Source organism: Pseudopipra pipra, chromosome 7 (genome assembly GCF_036250125.1).
Source record: "Pseudopipra pipra isolate bDixPip1 chromosome 7, bDixPip1.hap1, whole genome shotgun sequence".
NCBI classification, from domain to species: Eukaryota; Metazoa; Chordata; class Aves; order Passeriformes; family Pipridae; genus Pseudopipra; species Pseudopipra pipra.
Genome location: NC_087555.1, coordinates 3,752,486 through 3,775,373, shown reverse-complemented (window position 1 = coordinate 3,775,373; position 22,888 = coordinate 3,752,486). Strand labels below are relative to the sequence as shown.

Sequence of the window (22,888 nt, the reverse complement as noted above, 5' to 3'; positions counted from 1 at the left end):
CACTTAATATAAATAACACTATTCAAAGAGTCCAACTAGCAATCTGTGGTCCTCTTGTCCTAATTCATAAGGAAGTAATAGTGCCAAGTACATGTTTTTTTCCGATTTGTGTTCCATCAGATTGTGTTGGTACAACCTTTAGAATGTTTATCAAAGTATTCACTGCCAGCTTGCAGGGGAGGCATAATTGAAAGACCTGTTCAGTCTCCTCTTAATACCGAATGCAGTGTGTTTATTGTGTCTGATCCAGTGCTTACAAACAGTTCAAACAAACCCAGCCGGTTTTCAAGGAGCTGTCCTGCAGCCTGGTGTTGGAGCTCCACATGTTGGCCAGTGCCTTGTCTCTTGCTCTCACACGGTGCCAGGGGGAATTTGGATGAACAGGCTGCTCCCAGGACTGGCTCTGTGTCTGGCTGTCCCATGTCCATTGGCTTTGGAACAGCAACTACAAAGTGACTTCTGAGAGCATGAGATGTGTCCAAGGGCAGTGGTTGGTGACACCTGTGCAGACCCTCCAGAGGGATGTTTGGGGAGTGAACAGGTCTGCATGTCAGCAGGGAGCTGCTGCAGTCACCTGGGGGGTGCCTGTGGGGGTGAAACGGGGCCAAATCCTGCCTCCAGCTGAGTCCCAGCAGGACTGCTGTGGCTCTCCAAAGGGCAGGAGCATCAGGAAGGGGAGGCAGCAGGATACCAAAAGCTGCTATAGCAGAATTGTACAATAAATTAAAGCTTGAGGGCCTTAATAGAAGTGCTTAACAGGGACTTCCAAGTGCTGATAGCAAAGTGAAACATCTTTCCTGTCCTTTGGAAGCCTGACTTCCCTGAAGGCTGATTCCACAGGTGTTGTGCCTGTGAAAATTCTGAGCAGTCAAGGCACTGAAGGCTGTTAAATACAGCTGCCAGTGTCCTGTGCAATCAGCCACTAAATGCCTTAAAACCATGGTCCTGGTGGTGTTTGGCATTTGAAACCTTTCCCTCTTTTCCTCAGGCCCATGAGGATGCAGCAGCAGAGCTGAGGGCAGTAAAAGGGTCAATGGGAAGCCTCGCTCCAAATGAGGGGGTGGACCAGGATCCATCCAGGGGTCCAGACAGGAGCAGCAGGGGCTGTGGGAAGGTTGCAGAAAGAGTCCAAGGGGTCACCTGAGAGATAGACCTGACCCCAGCCCTATCTCTCCTCTATCTCAGCCCAGGACTGGGTGCCCAGCATGGAGCTGGAAGGGATCCTCTGGGCAGGACTGCAGGTAGAGGCCTCTGAGGAGGCTGCTCAGGGTGGCCAGGGGCTATTGGTGCCATGGGGGTCCTGCTGGTGAGCTGGGTTTTGTGGCTCTGCACTTCACCAGCCTCTTCCTTCCAGCTTCCTGTTCACTGATTTTCCCCTGTGCTGATGCTGCCTGGAATGTTTGCTCCCCCAGTCTGTAAGAACAGGAAGTGTTTTCATGGACAGGTATTGATCAAGCAACAAATCCCAGTTTCTGACTTTGCACATTCGAGTGAATACATTTCAGTATCCCTTGAAAAAGCAGGGACAAATCCAACAGGCAGCCTCCTCTGTGGCTTCCACAGGTCAGCACCCCTTTGAGTGAAGCTGAGGATTTCTCTGAGCTTAGCTGTGTTTTGGCAGTCCTGAGGGCAAAGCTCCTGAGCTGCAGGTGCTGTTGAGTTGTTGATCTGCTGTGGCTGAGGGGAATTGTCGCAGAAATAAACCCAGGCTTACCAAGGGAATTGTGCTGTGTAATTTGGCATCTGTCAGCTGACTCCTGGGCCAAAGTCACTTCCCTGGCCCCTTTCTCATATTAATCCTTAGCTAGTCACTTCTCATAATTAGATCAAGCAGCCAGAATGCACAGATCAGAGCTGAGACCAAATTCCAACCTGACAATAGATCACAGAAGCCCCTTCTCACACACTGGCTGTGTATCTTCTGCCGAGCTTGTTATGCTGGGGACTTGTGACACTTCCCATGTGCTGCACTGCACAGCTCCATGCCTGGAGATGAGACACCTTAAAAGCAACAATAAGCTTTCTCAGAACTCAGCTGGGCTTTGTGATCATGAATAAAACATTCCCTGCCTTAGTTTATTTATGGGGCTTGTGTGCCGAGACATGAGTGGTAACAGAAAGTCAGGAAACTGTTCTGCAAAATAAAAACAGGGTTTATTTATATGGCTCTCAAATGGTTGGTGTCCACACTGGGCTGAAATCATGGCCTCCTTGTAGCAGGAAATATCTGTTGCATACAGGGCTGTGCCAGTGGTGGATGTAATCCTGTCACCTTCTGACAGGCTGACAGTTCAAGTCAGGCTTCAGAGCTTTCCAGTCCCATGGAAGGAAGCCAAGTCATCGAGCAGGGACTTAGAGGAGCAACAAAAGGAAGGTGGAGGACTGGTGGAAGGTCTAGAGCCAGTCCTATGAGAGCAGCTCAGGGAGCTGGGGGGGGCTCAGCCTGGAGAAAAGGAGGCTCAGGGGGGATCTTCTGGCTCTGCAACTCCCTGACAGGAGGGGGGGGCTCTGCTCCCAGGGAACAAGGGACAGGAGGAGAGGGAACGGCCTCCAGCTGTGCCAGGGGAGGGTCAAATCTCATGGTGCAGCAAGGAGTTCTCATGCAGCTGTCACTTCTGGCCAACTGTAGAAACAAGAAGAAGTTATTTTCTTGTAAGAAAATCTTATTCCACCTCAAATAACTGCAATGGGACCATATCTTACATGCATGGGGTCTGCTCAGCACTCAGCACATGGCTTGGTGCCTTCTTTGATGCTCCACCATCCACAGTTCCCAGCATCTAACAGGACATAAAATTATCTGTACTATTTTCTCCTCAGAATGTTAGCCGTAATAAGTAGTTTTTAAGTGATACCTTACAGTTCTAGCCCCTGACAGTTTATTTTAATGTTGAAGTAAACATCAACAGACGTGTCGCCACGGGAGAAATACCTTCCCTAGAGTGCTTCCCTGCTGGAGTTGTATTATTGTTCAAACTTACAGAACTAAAGCACAGAAACAACCTGAATATGGGATTAACATCTAATACGCCACAAAAATGACAGTGAAATGAGCATATCAATACAGAAAGAATCTTTTGCTGATTTTTATCAAAATCTGAGAAAGCTTTTACAGAGTTGAATAATAACTTAAGAGTTCAAAGCAGCTCGAATAAAAATCCAAATTAGCTCACAGCACTTCCATCTGGATTCTCCTCTTACTTGTGGGACATCTAGTGGCAGAAAGGAGTCTGGATCTTCGAATACAAAATGGTATTTTAAAGCATGGTTCTTGTTTGGAAAAAACCCCCCAACACTCAAACTCTTTTTCCTCTTCATGTTGGTTTGAGTTTGAAAGAATTGTGGGGTTTTTTTTTTATATTGATATTTGAAAACAGTTTGGGCTCTCAGTTAAAAAGGCAGTTTCTGGGTAGTGTTACTCTGTTGAGAAATAGCGTCAAGAAAAGTTTTACCTGAGTAAGACTGTTCTCTGTTCCAGCTGACCTGGGTCTCTTTTATGACACCCAATTGCTCCTCCCAGAAGCTGTTTATACCTTTTATTTGCCCCGGATGGTGTTTCTCTCTCTGGTGTATCCTGCTGTTGTCCCGGAGTTTCTCGGAGCAGATGTGGGGCTCCTCAGCAGCTGGAGCAGACCTCAGCCTGGCTGCCAGCCAGGAATTCCCAACATGTGGGAATACAGGTGAGTAGGTAAGTGGGGGGCAGGAAAACACGTTTTGTGCATTGGTCTTGCTATGCCTGCAGTATACTTGGTGTGCTGTGCTGGGGATACTCTGCAGGAAGCAGCTCAGGCTTTTATCAGGTATTGACATGGGGTGGGACAGCCTCCTCTTCCCTTTGCCCTCTCCAGGCCAGGGAGGGGTGTAGCACAACCCAAATAATGGACACCAGGTGTTTGCTAAAGGGCAGCAGCCCTTGGCTCTGTGTGGCAGTGAGCTTGCACAGCAAGCACTTTCCTGGGCATTTTTGTGCTGTTCCGTTCCACTGGCTCTGCAAGAGTAACTGTGGAAATAGAATGTTCGTCCTTTTTCTCTTTACTTTTGTTCTTTAAACTTGTCTCTTTTCTTGGCAAAGCCCATGGAAACCTTCTTTGATGGAGCTGATGGGTTAATGTGAACTTCTGTAACAGCCGCGGATATTTTGCAGCAGGATCAGATTTGTAGAGAAAAATGCACCTGCCTTTAAATCTCTGCTTTAATGGTGTGGGTTTTATCACCTTTCTAGTACATGACCTGCTTGAGGTTTTTTTGGGTTTTTTTTGTTGTTGTTGTTTCCATTATATTCTGCAGCCTTAAGGGCACAGAATCCATTTAAAAAGCAAATTGATATTCCTCTGGCCCTAAGTTTTGGGGGTTTGCGTAGCTGGGCCCTAATGGAAAGATTAGCTGAAATGTCTGAGTTCTATCAGTAGATTTCTGCACTTCAGAGTCTGAAGAAGGTCAAGGCTCTGCCCTTTGCAACCAGCAGGTGCCAGGTAACACCTGGGCTCTTGGATGCTGGGTGACCTCTTCAGAGAGCATGGAAGACCTGGGAGCCCTGGGAGCCCTGGGATGCTCTCTCATGGGACTACCTCTGACTCCCTCTCACCCCTAGCAGAGTGGGGAACAAAACAGAAAAGACCCAAAGATTCCCTTTCTCTTTCTGAGCATGGTGCTATGTTGTGTGGGCTGTCCCTTTGGTCAGGTGTCCTGTTTCTGAGGTGACCCAGCCACTCCAGGTGGATGTGGTCCAAGGTCCACTACTATCACTGGTTACTAAACTGTGCAGGAACAAGATGGGAGGTTCTGGAGCTGTGCCAGGCAGGATGTCCACGTGTGAAGCCATCTCCAGCCTAATTCAGGGCTATTTGCCACCTAAGAGAAGCTGGAGCAACAATTAGGTCCATTCTTGTGACTCTTTCTGTAAGAAGGGACTTGGAAAAAGCAATTGCAGGATGTGAGCAGGGGTTGTCTGAGGCAGAAGAGAGGGAACAGCACATGGAAAAGAAATGTGCCTGGAGGCAGCAGGCTTGTAGGAGCCGGGACTGCCTGGGGCTCAGTGGGTGACATCACCTCCTTAGGTGTCTTCCTCGTGCTTGCAGAGTTTGCTCCATGTTCAGCTGGGAAAGGACATCAGGAATAGCAGCTTTTTTTTTCATCCTGGTGGGAAAATGTTGGCTTGCAGTTTGTGTAATTGATGGTGATGGGAAGGGGGGGGTGTGACACTGGTTTTGCCTCAGGCCTGGTGCAGCACAGCTATTCTGCTCCAAGCCTGGCTTTCTAGAGGTTGAGGTGTGAACTCCAAACTACTGTTGTGCACCCTACACTAGGAAAAAACCAGCTTTCTGCCTGCCTGAAGCCCGTGGCTGCTCCTCCCCACTGAGATGGTGCACAATAAGTGGTGGCAGTGGGTGGGAGGCTCAGGTTCCGCGTGTGATTCTGGGATGGATCACTTTTGGTAGTTGAAAGACCAAAAACTTGGATGAGTTGAAGAGGTGCTGTGCCCCTCTGAGCATGCTGCTGTTGTCCAGAGTGCTGATGGCCAGGAAGGTCCACAGGTCGTGTTTGGAGATAACACAAACTGTGGTTGTGAAGCTTCATTTGGAAATGAGCTCCTAAATGTGTGTGAGCTGGGGCAAGTCTGTGTGAGAGGCAAAAACACTGGGTTTTGAGAGGGCAACCTGGAAATTCCTGTAGCTTATTCCATACCTGGGATCCAGGATATAAGCAAGGTCACTGGTTGTTGCATGACTCTGGCATCTGGTGGAGACAAAAGGAAAGGCTGAGGGAATTGGGATTGTTCAGCCTGGAGAAGAGAAGCTTTGGTGTGACCAAATTGGCCCTTCCAGGACCTGAAGGGAGCCTGAAAGAACGAGAGAGAGGGACTATTTAGAAGGGCCTGGAGTGACAGGAGAAGGGGGAATGGCTTCCTACTGCCAGAGGGAAGGTTTATGTTGCATATTGGGAAGGAATCCTTCCCTGTGAGGGTGATGAGGCCCTGGCACAGGCTGCCCAGAGAAGCTGTGGCTGCCCCATCCCTGGAAGTGTCCAAGGCCAAGTTGGAGCAACCTGGGCTAGTGGAAGGTGTCCCTGCCCATGGCAGGGGGTGGGACTGGAGGAGATGATCTTTAAGGTGCCTTCCAACCCAAACCCTCCTGTGATTTCCTGATCTCTGGTCAGAGCAATGCACACAGCAGCCTGCTGAGCTCAAGGAACCTCTGGGCTGGAGAACGGCAGGATTTAGTGCAGTAGCACTGGTGTATCTGGGCTGTGACAGTGGGAATCTGCTCAGCCTTACAGGTTCTCATGAGGGGACAGGTCTGTAGAGCAGCTGATGGGCTCGGGGAGGGGAGGAGCTGGTCTCTCTCAATCTGGGAATCCAAACTGCTGTGAAAAGAAATGCTGCCTCTCCCATTTCTATTCTGTCTCTTCTCACAGAATCATTTAGGTTGGAAGATCTCTGAGATGAGTCTGTTTTCTGCATTCATGCTGATTGAGCCACATGAGTATGTGCACTTGCTCCTGGTTTTCCTCAATTACCCCTAAAATTGTGAAAATTGGACACCTGAGAAGGGGATTTTCCATGGTGGGCAGTGGGAGAGGCAGTGTGGTGAGTGAGGGATTTGGAGCTGACTGCTGGGAGTGGATCAGAGATGTATGGAGTGGATTTGGGCAACAAAAAAGGTCAGCAGAGCCCTTGCTGTGCTGAAAACTTGCTTTAGAGATGGATTTGATTTTCAGACACCAAGTGTTAAGCTGGTCCTTTCTCCATTTAACCTCACTTTCTATGTGATGGAAAATTACTGCCCTCATATTCTCTCTTTGTCCTGTTGCAATCCTAAATACTCGGAGAGATGTTTATCCATGCTGTTAATGTGTAGTAATGGGATTGCTATTTTAAAAATCGATACAAATCTCACACTAGAAGAGAAAGGCTTATAGATTAGTCTGTCAAGAGCTGTTTTAATAGATCTGTCTGACATTTGAGACACTTTCCCCAAAAGTGCTCTTGCAGTTTCAAATTGCTTCTTAAATGTTGCTGCCTGCAGATTCCAGGCCAAGCTGTCAGAGTGAAAACCTTTCTCTGCAGCTTCAGAGAAGCTGGAAATCATAAATGTTTTCATTATTTTTTTTCAATTGATGAAGAATGTGTTCCCCCCTAAATTAGGGAGCAGCAGTTTCAAACACATGCTTTACTTTTGTGTTTTCAGCCATCTGGTAGGAGGGAGAAGCTGGAGAGTTGGGGATGATGGGGAAGTTTAGAACAGATCTTTCTAATACTGCCACTTGCAGTGAGAAAAGCTGAATGGTGCTGACATGCTTGAGACTCCTTTTGAGATGCAAAAAATTACTAGCAGATGGGATATGCATTTGTGATCTAGGTAGTTGAAGCTGGCTTTAATATCCTTTTTTTTTTTTTTTACCATTTCTGCCTCCTGCTGACCTTGCTGGCACTGGTGCCTGTGGTCTCTGGGCAGCCCATCACTTGGTGGCTCTGGTGAGGTTTGTCCCTTATCAGTGTTATCACAGTGGTTTTGTTGGGGTTTTTTTATGGTTTCCCCCTTTTTCCCTTGAGTTCCCAGCTGACAGGGTCCCCAGTCAACCTTCCTGGATTAAACATTCTCACCCTCTCACCTACACTTCTGGTCTTGGGCCTTTGAGTGGTCTTCAACCTTGTGAATTAAGCGTCTTGGAGAAAGGATGAGTGGATGCTTTGTGCTGCTGATGTGCTGAGGATGTACTGGAAGAAAGGCAAGTGGGACCAGGCTTGGAGAAAGTACCAACCTCACAAGAAAAGTGTATTTTGTATGCAATGCTAATGAGCTCTAGAGCCATTTAGTGTCCACATCAGTGGTATCTGTTGGGGCAGGGGGAGCAGGAGGGGTGTGTCTGGTCCCCTCTTTGCTGCTGGTTGTGTCTGCAGGGAGAGACTCCAGCTTTGGTGCAAGTGCTGCTCTGTATCCTCCACTCCTGGCTGTGAAATCTGGGGATGTCTGGGAAACAGCAGAAGCTCTCCAGAAGTGTAACTGCAGTAAATCGTGCACCTTCTCTTTGGGCCTGACCTTGGGCTCGTGCTGTTCTTCCCCTTAAAGTCGATCCAACCCCCCCACCTCCCCAGACACCCACTTCTCATGGGCTTGGGACAGCAATGAAATGTATAAGTGAGTGGATCAACTTCATGGTTTACTCTAAATCACTTGTCTCTCATTTTAATGTTGCGTGATGGACATAAAATCAAATTGATAAACTGCCCCTTATAAAGAACACACTGCTTAGTGTTTTTAAGCACATGGGCTTGACAGCAGCAGCTGATTAATTATTAATTAAAATAATGGTCAATGAAAGAAATATACCTTTGCTAACCTATAATTACTTTGAAGCTTCTTCATACATTTTCTATGAGAGTCTTTTCCTTGTAAGACTCTGAAAAAGTATATTTGGTGTTTGTTTGCTTTCAGCTATGGTTTTCAGCGGATATTGACTGAAACAGTGCCTTAATCCGTCTGACCTCAGCCTCCAGGGGACTTTTTTCCACTGATTCCCTCTCTTCCTCCTTGCCTCTCCCTATGTGCTGAAATTCTTGTCAGAGCTGCTGCCTCTGTCTATTAATGTTGCCTTTAGTGCTTCTTTTTCAAAGACTCTTTTTAGCTCAAAACTTTTTCTGAACGTTCCTCCCTTGGGAGGGGGGTGGGAGGGGGGCAGTTCTTGCTGACTGACCTGAGCTAAATTTCTTGGAAGCAGTTTCCCCCCACCCTCCTACTTTTCTCCAACTGACTTTCCAGCAGCAGCTGTGCTGAGAACAAAGTACTAAGTAATACAAAGCATTTGAGGCCTCAAGGAGTCGGGTCTTCTGTGTGAAGAGCACTGAAACTTTCCCACCTCAAGCCTGAAGTGTGGCTATTTTATTTTTTCCTGTGAATTTGGCAGTGGTTGTTGTGTTCTGTTTGTTGTCTCTGCATTCCCTGACATCTATTCTGTCATTGCTCCCTGTTTCAGCAAGTTTTAATGAATCCAGCTTTATTTCAATACATGAGGGTGTCCTTGGCCTCTCATCACTCTGTTTTTAGAAAACAACTCACTCAGAGTGATCTGGGGTGACTGTCACAGCTGATTTTGGTTTCTACCCTCATTTCCAGCTAAACACTTCTCCTGGTACTTTCTTAACATTACGTCCAAGGGATTGATGATTGCTGTCCCTTTTTCTTCTGTGGCAGCAGGAAAACAAACAGAAAGCAAACAGGACTTGGACAAGTTACCTCTGGTCGACCTGCTCAGGGATTGGGAACTGGCAGCACATTCCCAGGAGCTGCCAGGTTTGTTCCTAGCTCAGCTAGTGGTTTGTAATTGCCTGACTACATGTTTTTGGTCCCCTCCCTGGTAAAGCCTGTCCTGGGTTAATAAAAATGTCATTAACTGGATCTGTGGGATGAAGTTGAATATGTGTCAGCACAGTTCCCTGGCAGCAAGAGGCCAATGCTGGCCTGGGCTGTGTTGGAGAGAATCCCCCTCTGTGATATTTAAGGTCCCTTCCAACCTGAACCATGTATTTCCCCCACCCCAGTGCACGACAAGAGGTTGAGATAAGAAGGTGCTGTGGGATCTTAATGGTATCTGCAACTGCCTGACATGGGAAGGTGGAGAGGAAATGGATCCAAGCTTCTCAGAGGTGCGTGGGAATGGGGCAGTGGATACAAGCTGGATTAAAGGAAATCTCAAGTAGGAAGCAACCAGTCTTTTTGCTGGAAGGTGTCCCTGACCACGACAAGATGAACTTTAAGGTCCCTTCCAACCCAAACCACTCTGGGATTCTCTGATAGTAGAAAAAAAATCAGCCTGAGGATGTTCAAACATCCTCAGATGTTTGAACATCAGAAAAGGGTCTGGACAGGTTATGGGATTGATATCCTTTGAGCTATTGAACTATGTGGAGTTTAGTTCTGACTGACTTGGATCTCTCCAGGTACCTTCCCATTACATGACTCTGATTTCCATGGATTTTAAAGGCATTTTACCCAAGATACATTTGGATATCTGATTAACTGCACCCTTTTATGGAGGATGTTGACACACTGTTACCCCATGTAGGGATGTGAAACTGGAGTAAATGTGCAAGGTGTGTGTGCTACACCCAGTTCCCAGAGAAGGGGGGCTGAAACAGTCCCGAGCATACGTTCATTTGAATATTGGATGAATTTGACACTGTGTTTTAATACCATGGCTCTGTAAAAGCAGATGTACTTCTTCACTGGAGCAGTTTCTTTGGATTAAACTACAGTTGGAGAGCATTTTCTTTGGTGTTACCACTTGTCTTTGTGCCACTTTGCTTTGATTTCTGTATATGATCTTAGGCATGCAAAATAGGAATAGGAATATTACGCATTGTCTCAGTTCAGTGAGACTGAAGTGTTTTGCTTGATATTTTTCTTAAATATTCTGTGTATATTCAGATATATTTAACCCCCCCACACACCTTTTAAGGAAGGTGGTTTTGATGAACCTTAGATTTGGTGCAAATGTGAAGAGAATTTATTGCTACTTTAAAATTTGAGGTTTTTTAGTTTTCACAATTTTCCTTTCTGAGTCCATATCTTCAAGAATTGCTGTGTCAATCCTGTCACTTCCCTGTGATTGTCATCAGTTGGATCATTCTGTGTTAATGCACATTTTTATTTTAATTCCAGGTCAATTCTGAGAAACTCATGGAGCTGGAGCTAAGATGTGCATTGAAACTGGTGGGAGTGAGTCTCCAGCTCTAGTGTGTTGACTAGAGGCTTCACGTTCCTTTTAGTTTGGGTTTTGGTTTTTTTTAACCTGATCTCAAGCATCCAAAGCTTTTCCTCTCCCCTCGTCATTTTTAAAGCTTGATGAAACTTCCTCAGAACACTTCCATCAAATTAAGTGCATAAAAGCCCGAGGTGACCAATTTCTAGTCACTCAACATTGATAAGCTGAAAATTATGTAATTATTTTTGGTGGATTTCTTTTAAAATTATTTTTAGGGCTTTTACAGAAAGAATCTGCCAGTGTTCTGTTCATACCTATTAATATTTCACACCAAAATGCACTTTTAAAGCTTTCTGGGCTGACATGCCATGGGCATGACTTCATTGTTCTTCAAATGCAATGCACTCTCACACTTAGAGGAAATCCAAGTGTCTGCATTTAGGAACGTAAATTGTTAAATAGGGTTTAAAATGCTTGTGGACAGCAGGATGGGTGATGAGAGAGGGCTGAACCAGAGCTCTCTGCTCTGGTTCGAGGTCCCATAATAGCAGGACTTTATCTTAGCAAGGTCATACTTCTATTTGTCCAGGAGACTGTCCTCTTTCGGCGAGAGTAGCTCCACACTCAGATTAGTAAGAAGTGCTTCAAATAGTCTTAAATTCCATCAATAATCCTTTTTTTTGAACAGTTCAAATATCAGGAGTTACCAAAATATTGCCATTTTGCAGTAGAGTGTGTTCCCTCTGCTGTGCCCCTTAGTGTGTCATTGTAGGCTTGACGGAACGTTCTGTTTCATCTTCAGGCAAATGGCTAAAAATTACAAAATTGCTATCAGTAATGAATCTGAAATCCCTGTGACTTGAGCAGCCACCCAGAAATATGCCATTTTAAAAGGGTTTCCATTCACCAAGAGTAGAGGGATCACTGGCACCGGGATCTTTTTGTGAAACTTGGTTTATCCCCAGCAGTGCACCTGCCTTCCCGAATACAGGAAAAGCTGAGGAGTCCAAGTGTTGCCTGTTCACAGAACTGTGCTCTTTAGGCTTTTCTAAGATGGTTTGGGTTTTCAGAAAGTTCTGCTGTGTTTTTGTTGCCAGAGTTGTATCGTGAAGGGACTTACCACACCTGTGCTTTTCAGACAGGACTCTGCTATAGTGTGAATAGTTTTATTGACCTTTCTTGCAGTGAATCCCTTCTGTTGCTCCTCATTTTACTGAGCTTTAATATAACCCAAAATTAAGGCAACAAATTGACTGTATTATCAGAGCCTTACTCTGGTGGCTGGTATGTGCATCCCAGTGGTCCACACACACAGAAATAGGAGTCAGATCTCTCATTGCCAAAAAACCCCAAGAAACACAAAGCTGGGGGAAGTTTATCCTTATCCTCTTCTTTAAGTTTCCTTTGCTCTCTCTTAATGCTTTTGGGGGGTGCCTGTTGCCAGAATATTGACCTGCCACTGCTAGACTATTGACCTGCCATCTATGTAGCAGCTTCAGATATTCTTGTCCAGGGCTGGGAAATTGTAAAAGACACAAACAGGGAACTTGCCAGTTGGTCTCAGCAAAGTTGAGCATTTAAGGAGCCAGGTGAGGTAGAGAGACAAAGGGCATGGAGTTGAAATGGCAAAAGTTCTCTGTTTCTCTCTCTGTTTTTTGTGTTCATTATGTTCAAGGTGCTTTTGAGGATGGAAGTGCTCAAGTATTATCTCATAGTTGCCATTTAATAATTGCTTCCTCCTCTGCTTCTAATGCTGTTGAGAAATGGAGTGTCTCAATTGGAAATGTGACAGAACAGTTCTCCCCAGGGGTTACAGATCCAGAATCACAACATGAAAAGGGTGAGGAGCTGTTCCCCTGTTCAAGGGGAGTTTGTGCAGTTTGGGTGAAAAGAGAAGTGGATTGTTACCTGAGCAATAAATGGGATACAGCAGGCAGGTGTAGTGGTTTGAATTCTCAAACCATGACAGCAGGTCACACACAGCAAGTGGAATTCTGTTTGCAGCTGCATCAGTGCCTGTGTCCTGCTCAGAAACAGGAGCAGTGTTAACAGCTTGCAGCCAAAGGAAAAGAAATCCAGAGGGATTTCTGGGATGGGAATGATCTTTGTGAATCTCCATGGAATACTTTGTTTGAGCTTCTGTAATTAGTCTGGCTGTTCTACGACAGTGTTTGACACTTTGGTCTCTCTGGTGATCCACGGGGAGAATTTAGCCAAGGGAATGGTGGTGATTAGCACTCAACAGAGGAAGTATTTCACTTTCTTGCCCATCTGATCCATCAAAAGATTAACCAACGGCTTCTGTGGAGCCTGAGCTTTGAAACCCTGTACAGAAATTTCCAGTAAGGTGTCTTGAAACAGTGGGCTAATAATCACAGAATCCCCGGATGGTTTGGGTTGGAAGGGACCTTAAAGCTCATCTCATTGCAACCCCTGCCATGGGCAGGGACACCTTCCACTTGACATCCACTAGACCAGGCTGTTATAAAATGTGTGGCTCAAAGCTTAGCCAAAACAGCCTTGTTCCTAAAAAAGGGTTTTTTGGTGAGTAGTGGTGACTTTAATGCTGTCAGCCCGTGACAGTCTCCTTGGCATTAAGAATTTTCCTTGGTGTGCTGAACTGAGACTAATGTAGTTTAAAAAACAAAACCCACAAAACTCTCCCCCAAAATAAATTTTACAAGAGAATGAATATGTATTACAAAGGCAGATAGTGAAAGAACAAGGGGAAATGGTTTTAAACTAAAAAGGAGAGATTTAGGTTTGATATTGGGAAGAAATTGTTCCCTGGGAGGGTGGGGAGGCCCTGGCACAGGTTGCCCAGAGAAGCTGTGGCTGCCCCATCCCTGGAAGTGTCCAAGGCCAGGTTGGAGCAACCTGGGCTAGTGGAAGGTGTCCCTGTCCATGGCAGGGGGTAGAACTGGATAAGCTTTCAGGTGCCTTCCAACCCCAACCACCTTGGAATTGTATGATATCATTTAACTTCACAGGGGCACCATCAATTCTGCCTTCACCCACAAAAAACCCCTCTCAAGCTATCAGAGGTCCTGGGATAGAAGGTGATTTTCTACCAGCCATGGAATTAAATCCTATTGGACCTATTTTTCTGCACAGTGGGGGCAGCAGGGCTTAAATCCCTGTAGCTCTTCAGGCACCATTTTCCTTAAATCTGCTTTCTGGCTTTATGCTTTTTAAAAAATGATCATAAGGTTTATTCACATGCAGAAGCATCTTTCTTCCTTACAGTTTCTTCTCTGCTCTCAGTACAATGGAAAATGCTTTTATATCTACATGAATTTCCATTTCTTTGTAATAAAAGTGCTTGCTCCATTTTGATTCCTGCGTCAATAACAACAGTGCTGATGCTGAGGACGACAGCTTTTACTTCACTCATCATAGAAACAGCTCTTGGGCCAGGATCCATAACAACTCCATTTGATTGTTCACAAATACCTCTTTTTAGTCCAAAACCAGAGTAATATAACTTCTGTGAATTAGAGAAGACAGGAAATGCTGTGCAGTTTGGCAAATTCTCACTGAAATCTCTCTGCTACAGTCGGACCTGATTTGCTGGAATACAGCAAATATTAGCATATTACTGTAGATTTGGAATATCTGTATATGTATTCTCAGACCAAGAATGCAGGAATGCTGGCAAGTGGGAATTATTGCCCATGGAGGAGCTCTTGTCTTTGGAAAATATTGATTATCTTGGCCCTAAAAACTTCCTGACACGTTCAGAGAGCATTTCTGAATTATGCTTGGGGTGCCCGGTTTCTTGCTTGAGGTACGTGGGGATTTGCTGCACTTGAGAACAATTAAGTGGCCCCAAAAATCTGTCTGCTCTCCAGTCTGCTCTGTCTAAGAGGACCAGGCAGAAGGGCTTGTTGCCCAGCTCTGCAGCTATGGTTTTAAGGGGATCATTGAGTTCCCCATCCCTGCACTCAGTAGTTTCTTTTCTTGCGATCTGTTGTCGGGCTGGTTCCCAGGACAGCTGCTGAGGGACTTGCTGCAGGTGTAAAGCACAGTCAAGATTCACGTTCAGCACTTCAGGGATGTTGATGCATGACCACATGGACAGGAACATGCTGCTGTCCATGAAAACTCTGCTCTTGGGAAACAGGGGGCCAGAGGATGCACAGGAGCCATTTAGATCCCTCTCAGGTTTACCTGCTTGTCTTTGGTACCTGTTTTCTGTGCATTCCTTAGGGGCAGGGGATCACCTGGATGTGAACTTTGGGCTGAACACCCCCACGTGGTAGGGAGCTCTTGGATGCTGCCGTGTGAAGTGAAGCCCCTAAGTGATAACTCATGCAAATGGAGATGTGTATATGCCAAGGTAATGTGAGATTTGGGATAATAAACCTACACTCCATCACAGAAGGAAAGATCACTCTGAGACTTAGAATCCAGGAATGGTTTTGGTTGGAGGGAATCTTAAACATCACCGAGTCCCACCCCCTGCCATGGGCAGGGACACCTTCCACTAGCCCAGGTTGCTCCAAGCCCCGTCCAACCTGGCCTAAAGTGGGTTCAAACTGGGTGGTTCAAACGGGGCTGTAGAAGGTTCTCCAGCAGCACATGGTATAGCTCTGCTTTCTGAAAGGGCAGTGGACTGGGGATAATGTCTCTCCAAGGACTCACTGAATATCACTGCAATAGGAATTGCTCTTACCAAAGTGAAAAGCTTTAACTTAAAGGCGGAGAAAACCAGCTGAGTGTCAAACAGAAAATTAAGACACTGACTAATATTTTTTTGGGTCAAAACATCACTTGTATAATCCTCTGTTGCATTCACCAGTGCTTCAACAACCTTGTAGAAAATTAGGTGTTGATTTTACAAGTGCTCCACTATCTTCTGCTGCCTTAAAATCTAATTCTTTGTTCCCCCAAGCATTTTCTTATACCTCTGGCTTTTTAGTAGTGCTGTTGCTGACATGGAGCTGCAGTGCATGGGCAGCAGGTGGGACAGCAACACTGCTGCTCTCACAAATAACCTGCAGCTCTCACCTCCTGCAGCCCGCTGCAATTAGGCGGCTTCTGTTACTAATTGGTGAGCAATCCTGCCGTTCGTTGCTCCCGGTCCCTCCCTCCCTCAAAAGGAAGGCGTGGCACAGATAAAGGTGGGGCTTTGCCAGCTGAAGTATATCAAAACCTGCCTCCTGGAGCCATGACTGCAGTAGGATTGCTGGGGCATGTCCTGGAGGCTTTGGTAAGTCTGTGGTACGTGATTAGACATTGGTTTGTTTTCTGTCCTTATGAGTAGAGACTTTGAATTTGCTGGATTTGGGGTAGCGTTGCAGCTGGAGTTTGGCAACATCCTCTGCTTTCTGAGAGCTTTCACACAAAGCCAGTTGTGGGATTATGTTAAACGCAAATAGTGGTTCCATTTATCTGGAAGCTGCCTGGGAATGGAGGCTGGTGTTGCTTTTTCAGTTGCGGACAAGTTTTTAAAAGCCTATTTAAAAGTCTCTTTAGAACTAGCTGTTTTTTGTTACTTCTCTTTCTTTTTAGTCACCTCCAAGCTGAAGATTTCCTTGGAATATGCTCCTTCAAGTGCTGTGGAAGTCATAGTATTAGCCTTTACGTTTTAGAGGATTATTCTGGTGTTTATCTAGTGGCTATTACTCTCAATATGTGTTACTTTATAAAGTGATGCTTTAATGCGTTAAATATCTTATACATTTAATTCAGTGGGTTGGAAATGTGATAGAAAATGAACTGTTTGCCTGTTCTGTGGGCTGCAGCTTTGTCACATCTTTTAAGATGTGTGTAATTGCTCTGTTATCTCTAACACTTGTGGGGTTAATGGGCGTCGCTCCCTGATACCAGCCAAACACTGAGCTATCAGTGATGCTTTTCAGAACTTGAATTTAAAATTAAATCCCACGTCTTCAAGGCTTCTTTGCTATCTCATACTTTTTTATTTGCAGCACGTTCATTCTTATCAATTCTGCAGCGAGGCAAACTTGAAATCCTGTAGTCTTTGGAATTAATAATTTAATACCCTTTCCTTTTAATCTTCTCTGTACGGTTCTGTCCGTAGTCAGTTTCCTGGTGTTAAACTTATTAAACAAACCAGCAACGCAAGTAAAACTGTCAATAAATAAGTTCCATAGATCACGACCAAAACGTAATTTCCCTCCACGGAGCTTTTATCTGGAATTACAGCTTTGAAAACATCTTTATACTGAACATTAATCATATGAAATGATAAGAATTGCTTTCTGGGTTATTAGGAAATATGTCTCCCAGTGCACAGTTGCCAGTATCCTCCAACCTCAGATTTCCATCCCTATCAGCTGCCAAGTCCCAGTTTCCTGGGGTTTCTTGCAAACTGTGCCTGACAAGGTGTTTTTTTCATGTCTTTGTCTCCACGATGCTTCATTGCCGGGTTGGAGCTTCTCTGGGCCCAGCCATCCATCTCTTCACTTTCAACTTTTTGCCTTTTCTTGGGTTTAAATAACTCCTATCCTGTGCAGAAGCTGGGAAGGAAGAAGAGGGGTTTTTCCCATCACTTAGCAATGATGGAGATCCCAGGCATGCTGCAGAATTTGGAGGAAGTAGGTGAGGGCTTCTACCATGCACAGTAAACGAGTCAGTCATGCTCCCCCTCAGCACAACATGATTTTCAAAGGATTTTTAAAATAACTGTAAAATATAAATATATGTCGTTATGTGTAATCTTGCCTTTTCTTTCTGCTTTGGGGGTTGCCCACATCACACTCCCATCATCTTATTTACAACTGCAGCTTCCACAGCCTGAGCCATTCCCGCTGTGTCAGGTGCCCTAAGGAAATTGTTTCACACTTGCCGGTTCTTGGCTCTCAGAAGTTATGTATTTGCAGGGGGATGGCTCAGCAGGGCGGCAGGATGAGTATTTCTGTGTCTGGGAGAGATGCTTTGTGCCATGCAGTGGCAGGATCACTCCAGAGCACACAGCCAGAGGTAAAGGCAGGAGAGAAAACAGTGTTGGAAGGACAAGTGGACTCTTGAGTTCTCCATGTAAGCTGGCTGGCAGCTTTCCTTTCAGGAAAAGGCTTTTTCCAGTATTATTCGGAAAGCAGCATGAAGGGAATGGAAGTATTTGCAGTAGAATAAGTACAGCCTTGTTCTGTGCTTTGCTGCAAGTGCAGTGATGCTCCTTCAAAGACGGTGAGTTTAATACAGGGATGTGTTTTAGAGGGCACCTGAAATCAATTTGCTCCCAAGGGTGACTTCCTAACTCTTGGATCCAGTATCCAGTCCACTCACTCTTAGGACTGCACGTGTTGACTGTGGTTGTTGCAGGCTGGACAGACCTGTGGGATCGCTACTCAGGTGCTGCTGGAAGCTCCTGGGTCACTGCTGGGCCAGGTGCTTCAACACCGCAGTTTGTTATCTTTGTACTCCAAATGTACCCGAAAATCCCTTTCATTTGTAAATACACTGGATTAGGTACTACTCAGGTGCACGAGCCCTGAACAGCCAAGTCCTGAGCTTCCCATCAGAGACAGAGTTGAGATTTGGGCATGAATTGAGTGGGGTGGCATATAAGGTGTGTTCCTCTCTCAAAGGATGTTGCCTTGGTGTTCTTTTGGAGTGGGGAAAGAAAGAAGGAAGTCTCTTTGAGGTATGAAATAACAGAAAGGATTGGTTTGGAATGTTTTGTGTTTTAAGGATTGATGTACTGACTAATTCTGTGTGCTGGATTGAAATAACCTCTGCCTTGCCTTCCCAGGGCACCAAGTGTCCTTGCTGGTGTCTGGTGATAGAAATCTGCTCCTCCGTCCCCCCCTCTGCCGTGCTCCTCCAGGTTTCCATGGGCAGCATGAGGCACCGAAGGAATGGCAATTTTGAGAATTCCAGGCTCCTATATTCCAGCATGTCCCGCAGCATAGACGTGGCCTGCAGCGATGCCGTGAGTACCTGGGACCTCTGCTGTCCGGGGAGTGGGACGCTGTGGCTGTGACTTGGGTCGTGTCAGGAGCAGGACGATGAGTTTGTCACTTCTCCCTTTGTGGAGAGGTTTTCCCAGCCAGTGCCCTTGGAGCAGGAGCAGTGATTTTGCTGACATGGTGAATCTCTTAAGGAGGTACTGCATTCCTTTTGATCCCTGTAACTATTGTTCATCCTTAGTCCCTCCTGGTTTTAAATCTTTTCTCGTGTTTCAGAGAGATAAATCTGTCCAAGGAACCACGCCGACCTCCTGAGCAGCTTGCTGGCCAAGGCAGACAACACAGAATTACGTTAAACACCCCTTTATGCCTGAATGATTTGCTGATGGCAGCAATTGTCTGACAGATTCCCTGCTCCTGACCGGCTTGCAAGAGGCCTAATGGCTGATTCTTGGGGCTTTAGCAAGTGCCTCCCCCTCCCTTTTATCTTTTTGGTCTTGCACCGTTGTGACTTCTACTGGTTAAATAAGTTCCTTTCAATTTTCTTTGTTTTGGATATTATACTTCTCATGTTTTTTTCCACTTGGAATAGCTTCCTCTAGTTGCCGTTTACCCACAGGTGTTGTGTCAAATTGGTAAAAACTTGACTGTGTCTTCCCTCTTTGTCCTGAGCTAAATCTTGCCTTGCAAATCCAAGCAGTGCCTGAAAACAAACAACCCCCAACCCTTTATCAGCAAGTGAGAAATTTCTCTTTGCTTTGGTAGCTTGCAGAGGCAGGTTAGGGATGAATTTGCATTCCCCAAGTGTGAAAGCTTCCCCTGGGCTCCTGGAGTTTCAAGGTTAATAGGAGAGTTAATGGTTAAACAAGCTGGAGAGGCTTTGTATTCCACTGAGCTCCCGTAAAGCATGACTTGAAGTTGTTCAGGTCTCCTTCGGGGATCTTAATGTGTTGAATTAAAATTGCCTCTACCCTGGAAAACGTTGTCTTTTTTTTTTTCCTTTTATTTTTTTACTCTTGGGAAGAACCAGTGTTTGCTGTACTGTTTTAAGTAGTATCTTGATTTAAACTGACTATGCTGCTACTGAGGTTTCTTGTGTTTTGTGAGTTATCAGAAAGAAACTTTAAAAAATTATTTTCCAGGATTTGGCCAACTTCATCCAAGAAAACTTTAAGAAGAGAGAATGTGTCTTTTTTACAAAAGACTCCAAGTCAATGTAAGGAGGTACTTTTCAATTGTTTTGCAAGGCTGGGGGGCCGGGAGCTGAGGGTGTTTGTCTTCTAAGGCAGGGAGTAAACTGCTGGCTTTTTTTTGTTGAGAAGTGAATTCAGCAGTGCAACCACACCTTGGTCTGGTTCCTCTGAGTTACTCCATAAACAACTTGATGCAAAACTATGGGTCTGACCTTCCAGCAGCTTTGTCACGGGGTTTAATATCAAATACCCTATTTGAAGCATAACTGTAGCAATGTGTAGGTCTTTTTAAGGATGCAGTACTACTATTGGTCTGTAACAGTGTATGTATGTATCAGAGGTTTGCATAATTGAAGTTTTCCTTTTAAAACCAAATCACAAATTTCATACACAAGCCTTTACAGCAAAGACAGACAATCCCTAGGTTTTGCTCAGGCTGATGTTCTCTTAAGACAGGATATTATCCTGGCTCCATTTTCAGCCACAGGTACCTGTGCAATGCAAAGTTGGGGACCATAACTTTGCTTTCATGGGTTTTTTGGGTTTTTTGTAGTCTCAAGAGAAAAGTGATCAAACTGATGCAGCTGTAGAAGTCCTAATACAGAGCTCTCAGGGCTCTCTAACCCCATTCTGTCTGAAGCTGGGAGGAAAAATGCCTCGGAGAGAGCAAGGGAAATTAGTCTTATTTCAGAAAGTCTTACTTAGGGTTCTCCTCTGCCACCTAAAATGGGATGTCTGGCAAAGGACCAAGGAAGGATGGAGGAGCTGGTTCCTCCCAGCTTCTCTTCCTCCAAGCCCACAGGGAAAGGGTTTCAGAACTTGCTGGTTTATTTTTGTCTGTATATTTTTAAGGTGAGCTGGTTTGATTTGGAGCAGAGTGCAGGAAGCCTCTGAAGGGGAGAGGCAATGCCCCCTTGTCCGTGCCCTCCAAGGGAGCAGGGATGTGCAGAGCATTTCACAGATGGTGGTGCAGCTTTTCCTAGGAAAAGTTCTCCTAGCTTTCCCAACTAGTCCTGCACAACCACTTCCCAGTGCTGGGCAGAAGCAGGTTATGGGGAAGGAAGCAGGATTAGGTGCTTTGTCAGGTGGCAAATCCCAGTAGCTACAACTGGTTCTGTAGCTCTGCCTGTTGCTTTCCTTGCTGCCAGAGCTCACTTCTCTGTGCTCAGGATAACTGTGATTTCCTGGCTATTCCCTCTTTTTCAGGGGAAACTTATGTAAATGTGGATACCCTGAAAACCAACACATAGAGGGCACTCAGGTTAACACCAGTGAGAAATGGAACTACAAGAAGCACACAAAGGAGCTTCCTACTGATGCCTTTGGGGACATTCAGTTTGAAAACTTGGGAAAAAGAGGCAAGGTAAGTGAGTGTATTAGGGTACCCATGAGGCCGCTGTTGGATGCCAATGGAAGCCCCAGGAAAGCAAGGAAGGTGAAGTGGGTTTTAGCCTGATGGAAGGAGTTAGGCTGCAAAGGAGACAAGCTGGTTTCTCGAGCCCTGAGAAAAGGTAATAAAGAATAACTTCTTCCATGCTATTTGTTTCCTAGGCTGGTGATGGGAGTGAAAAGAAATAAAGAAGTTATCTGTTGCTGGGCATGGCAGGAGAAGGGGTGAATGAGGGTGATGCTCTAGTATTACTTTACATCCACATGGACCAGCTTGGTCAGGCCTATAAACAGTTGAATGTGGAGTATTTCCCAGGGTGGAGATCCAACAGTAACAGTAAATTTTGGAGGGATGCAAGAAATCAGTGGAACTTGAGAGGTTTTATTCTGATTGCTGTTTTTTTCCTCTGCGTTTTTGCTTGGAGTGGAGACAATGGAAGGGAGTGAGAGGGGTGGAAAGGAGAAAGGAGCTGGTGTTGCTGTTTGTCATGATTTATGCTGATACTGCATGAGGATCACATATGGCTGAGCTCATCTGCCTCCTAAAAGACTGATACTTCCCACCAGTGCAGCTTGCTTGAGACACTCAAAATAAATGAGGAAAATCAGAGCCCACTGTGTAAATTAATTGGGTTTGTTTTATGCAAAGTAGCAGAAATAGGAGGCATTTCAGTGGGAAATAAGACTGAGAGTTTTGAATCACGCTTAGACAGAGCTGAATACTTCAAATGTTTCTTGATATGCATATTTTAGTTTCAATACTGTGTTGTAAGCTGCTGTGTGACTTTACTGGAAGAAGAAACGTGCCGCCCTATTGCAGTATTTCAGAGTTCTCAAAGCTTAAATGTTCTTTCCTTAGGTTGTGTCCCCCCTTCCAACCTCAGAAATCAGTTTGTGTGCCCACAGTTGTTTCATGAGGACTCTCAAGGCCACTGTGCACGTTTCAGAGCATACTTTGTTCAAGGCTTTTGTCTCCAAATCCATCCCATCAGCACGTTGGCTGGAGTCACATACGCTGTTTTCATTCCCTACCTAGCAAGGCACCTGCTACTCTTAGAGACTGCAAAGTATTTCTTGTTGATCTCATGCACAGTGGGCAGAATTTCAACCCCAAGGTGACCTAAGAATTGCTGTCAATGATCAGTGAGGGATGGGAAGTTTTATAGCCTGACTGGTGCTTTTTAGGAGAGATGAGTCCTAAAAAATTCTGATCAGAAATCAGATGTCCACATACCCATAAACAGGTTTCAGGACAGGCTGAGAGAGCTGGGATTGTTCAGCCTGGAGAAGAGAAGGCTCCAGGGAGACCTTGGAGCCCCTTTCAGGGCCTAAAGGGGCTCCAGGAGAGCTGGAGAGGGACTGGGGACAAGGGCCTGGGGTGACAGTACAAGGGGGAATGGCTTCCCACTGCCAGAGGGCAGGGTTAGATGGGATAGTGGGAAGGAATTGTTGGCTGTGAGGGTGGGGAGGCCCTGGCACAGGTTGCCCAGAGAAACTGTGGCTGCCCCATCCCTGGAAGTGTCCAAGACCAGGTTGGACGGGGCTTAGAGCAACCTGGGCTAGTGGAAGGTGTCCCTGCCCATGGCAGGGGGATGGAACGAGATGTGCTTTCAGGTCCCTTCCAACCCAAACTATCCTGGATTCTATAAAAATCTCTGCCCTCAGTAAGTCCTGCTTTTGAGCTCCTTGTTCCTGCTGTGCTGCTCGAACCCTGTAACACCCAGGGAC

General features: G+C 45.7%; 1 protein-coding gene across 4 annotated transcripts in view; it reads left to right on the top strand.

Annotated features, from left to right (window-relative positions):
- The window catches only part of TRPM8 (transient receptor potential cation channel subfamily M member 8), a 70,436-nt gene that overhangs the window by 18,681 nt on the left and 28,867 nt on the right, over positions 1-22,888 (top strand). For 2 of the 4 annotated variants that reach the window (XM_064660269.1, XM_064660268.1), the window contains exons 1-4: positions 15,715-15,913; positions 18,422-18,601; positions 19,721-19,794; positions 20,978-21,134. In XM_064660269.1, the coding sequence (XP_064516339.1) occupies positions 15,872-15,913; positions 18,422-18,601; positions 19,721-19,794; positions 20,978-21,134 (453 nt within the window). In that variant the 5' untranslated portion in view covers positions 15,715-15,871. Of the gene's footprint in view, positions 1-15,710; positions 15,914-18,421; positions 18,602-19,720; positions 19,795-20,977; positions 21,135-22,888 lie in introns of those variants that run through there. The other 2 variants (XR_010431815.1, XM_064660271.1) reach the window with 2 other exon arrangements.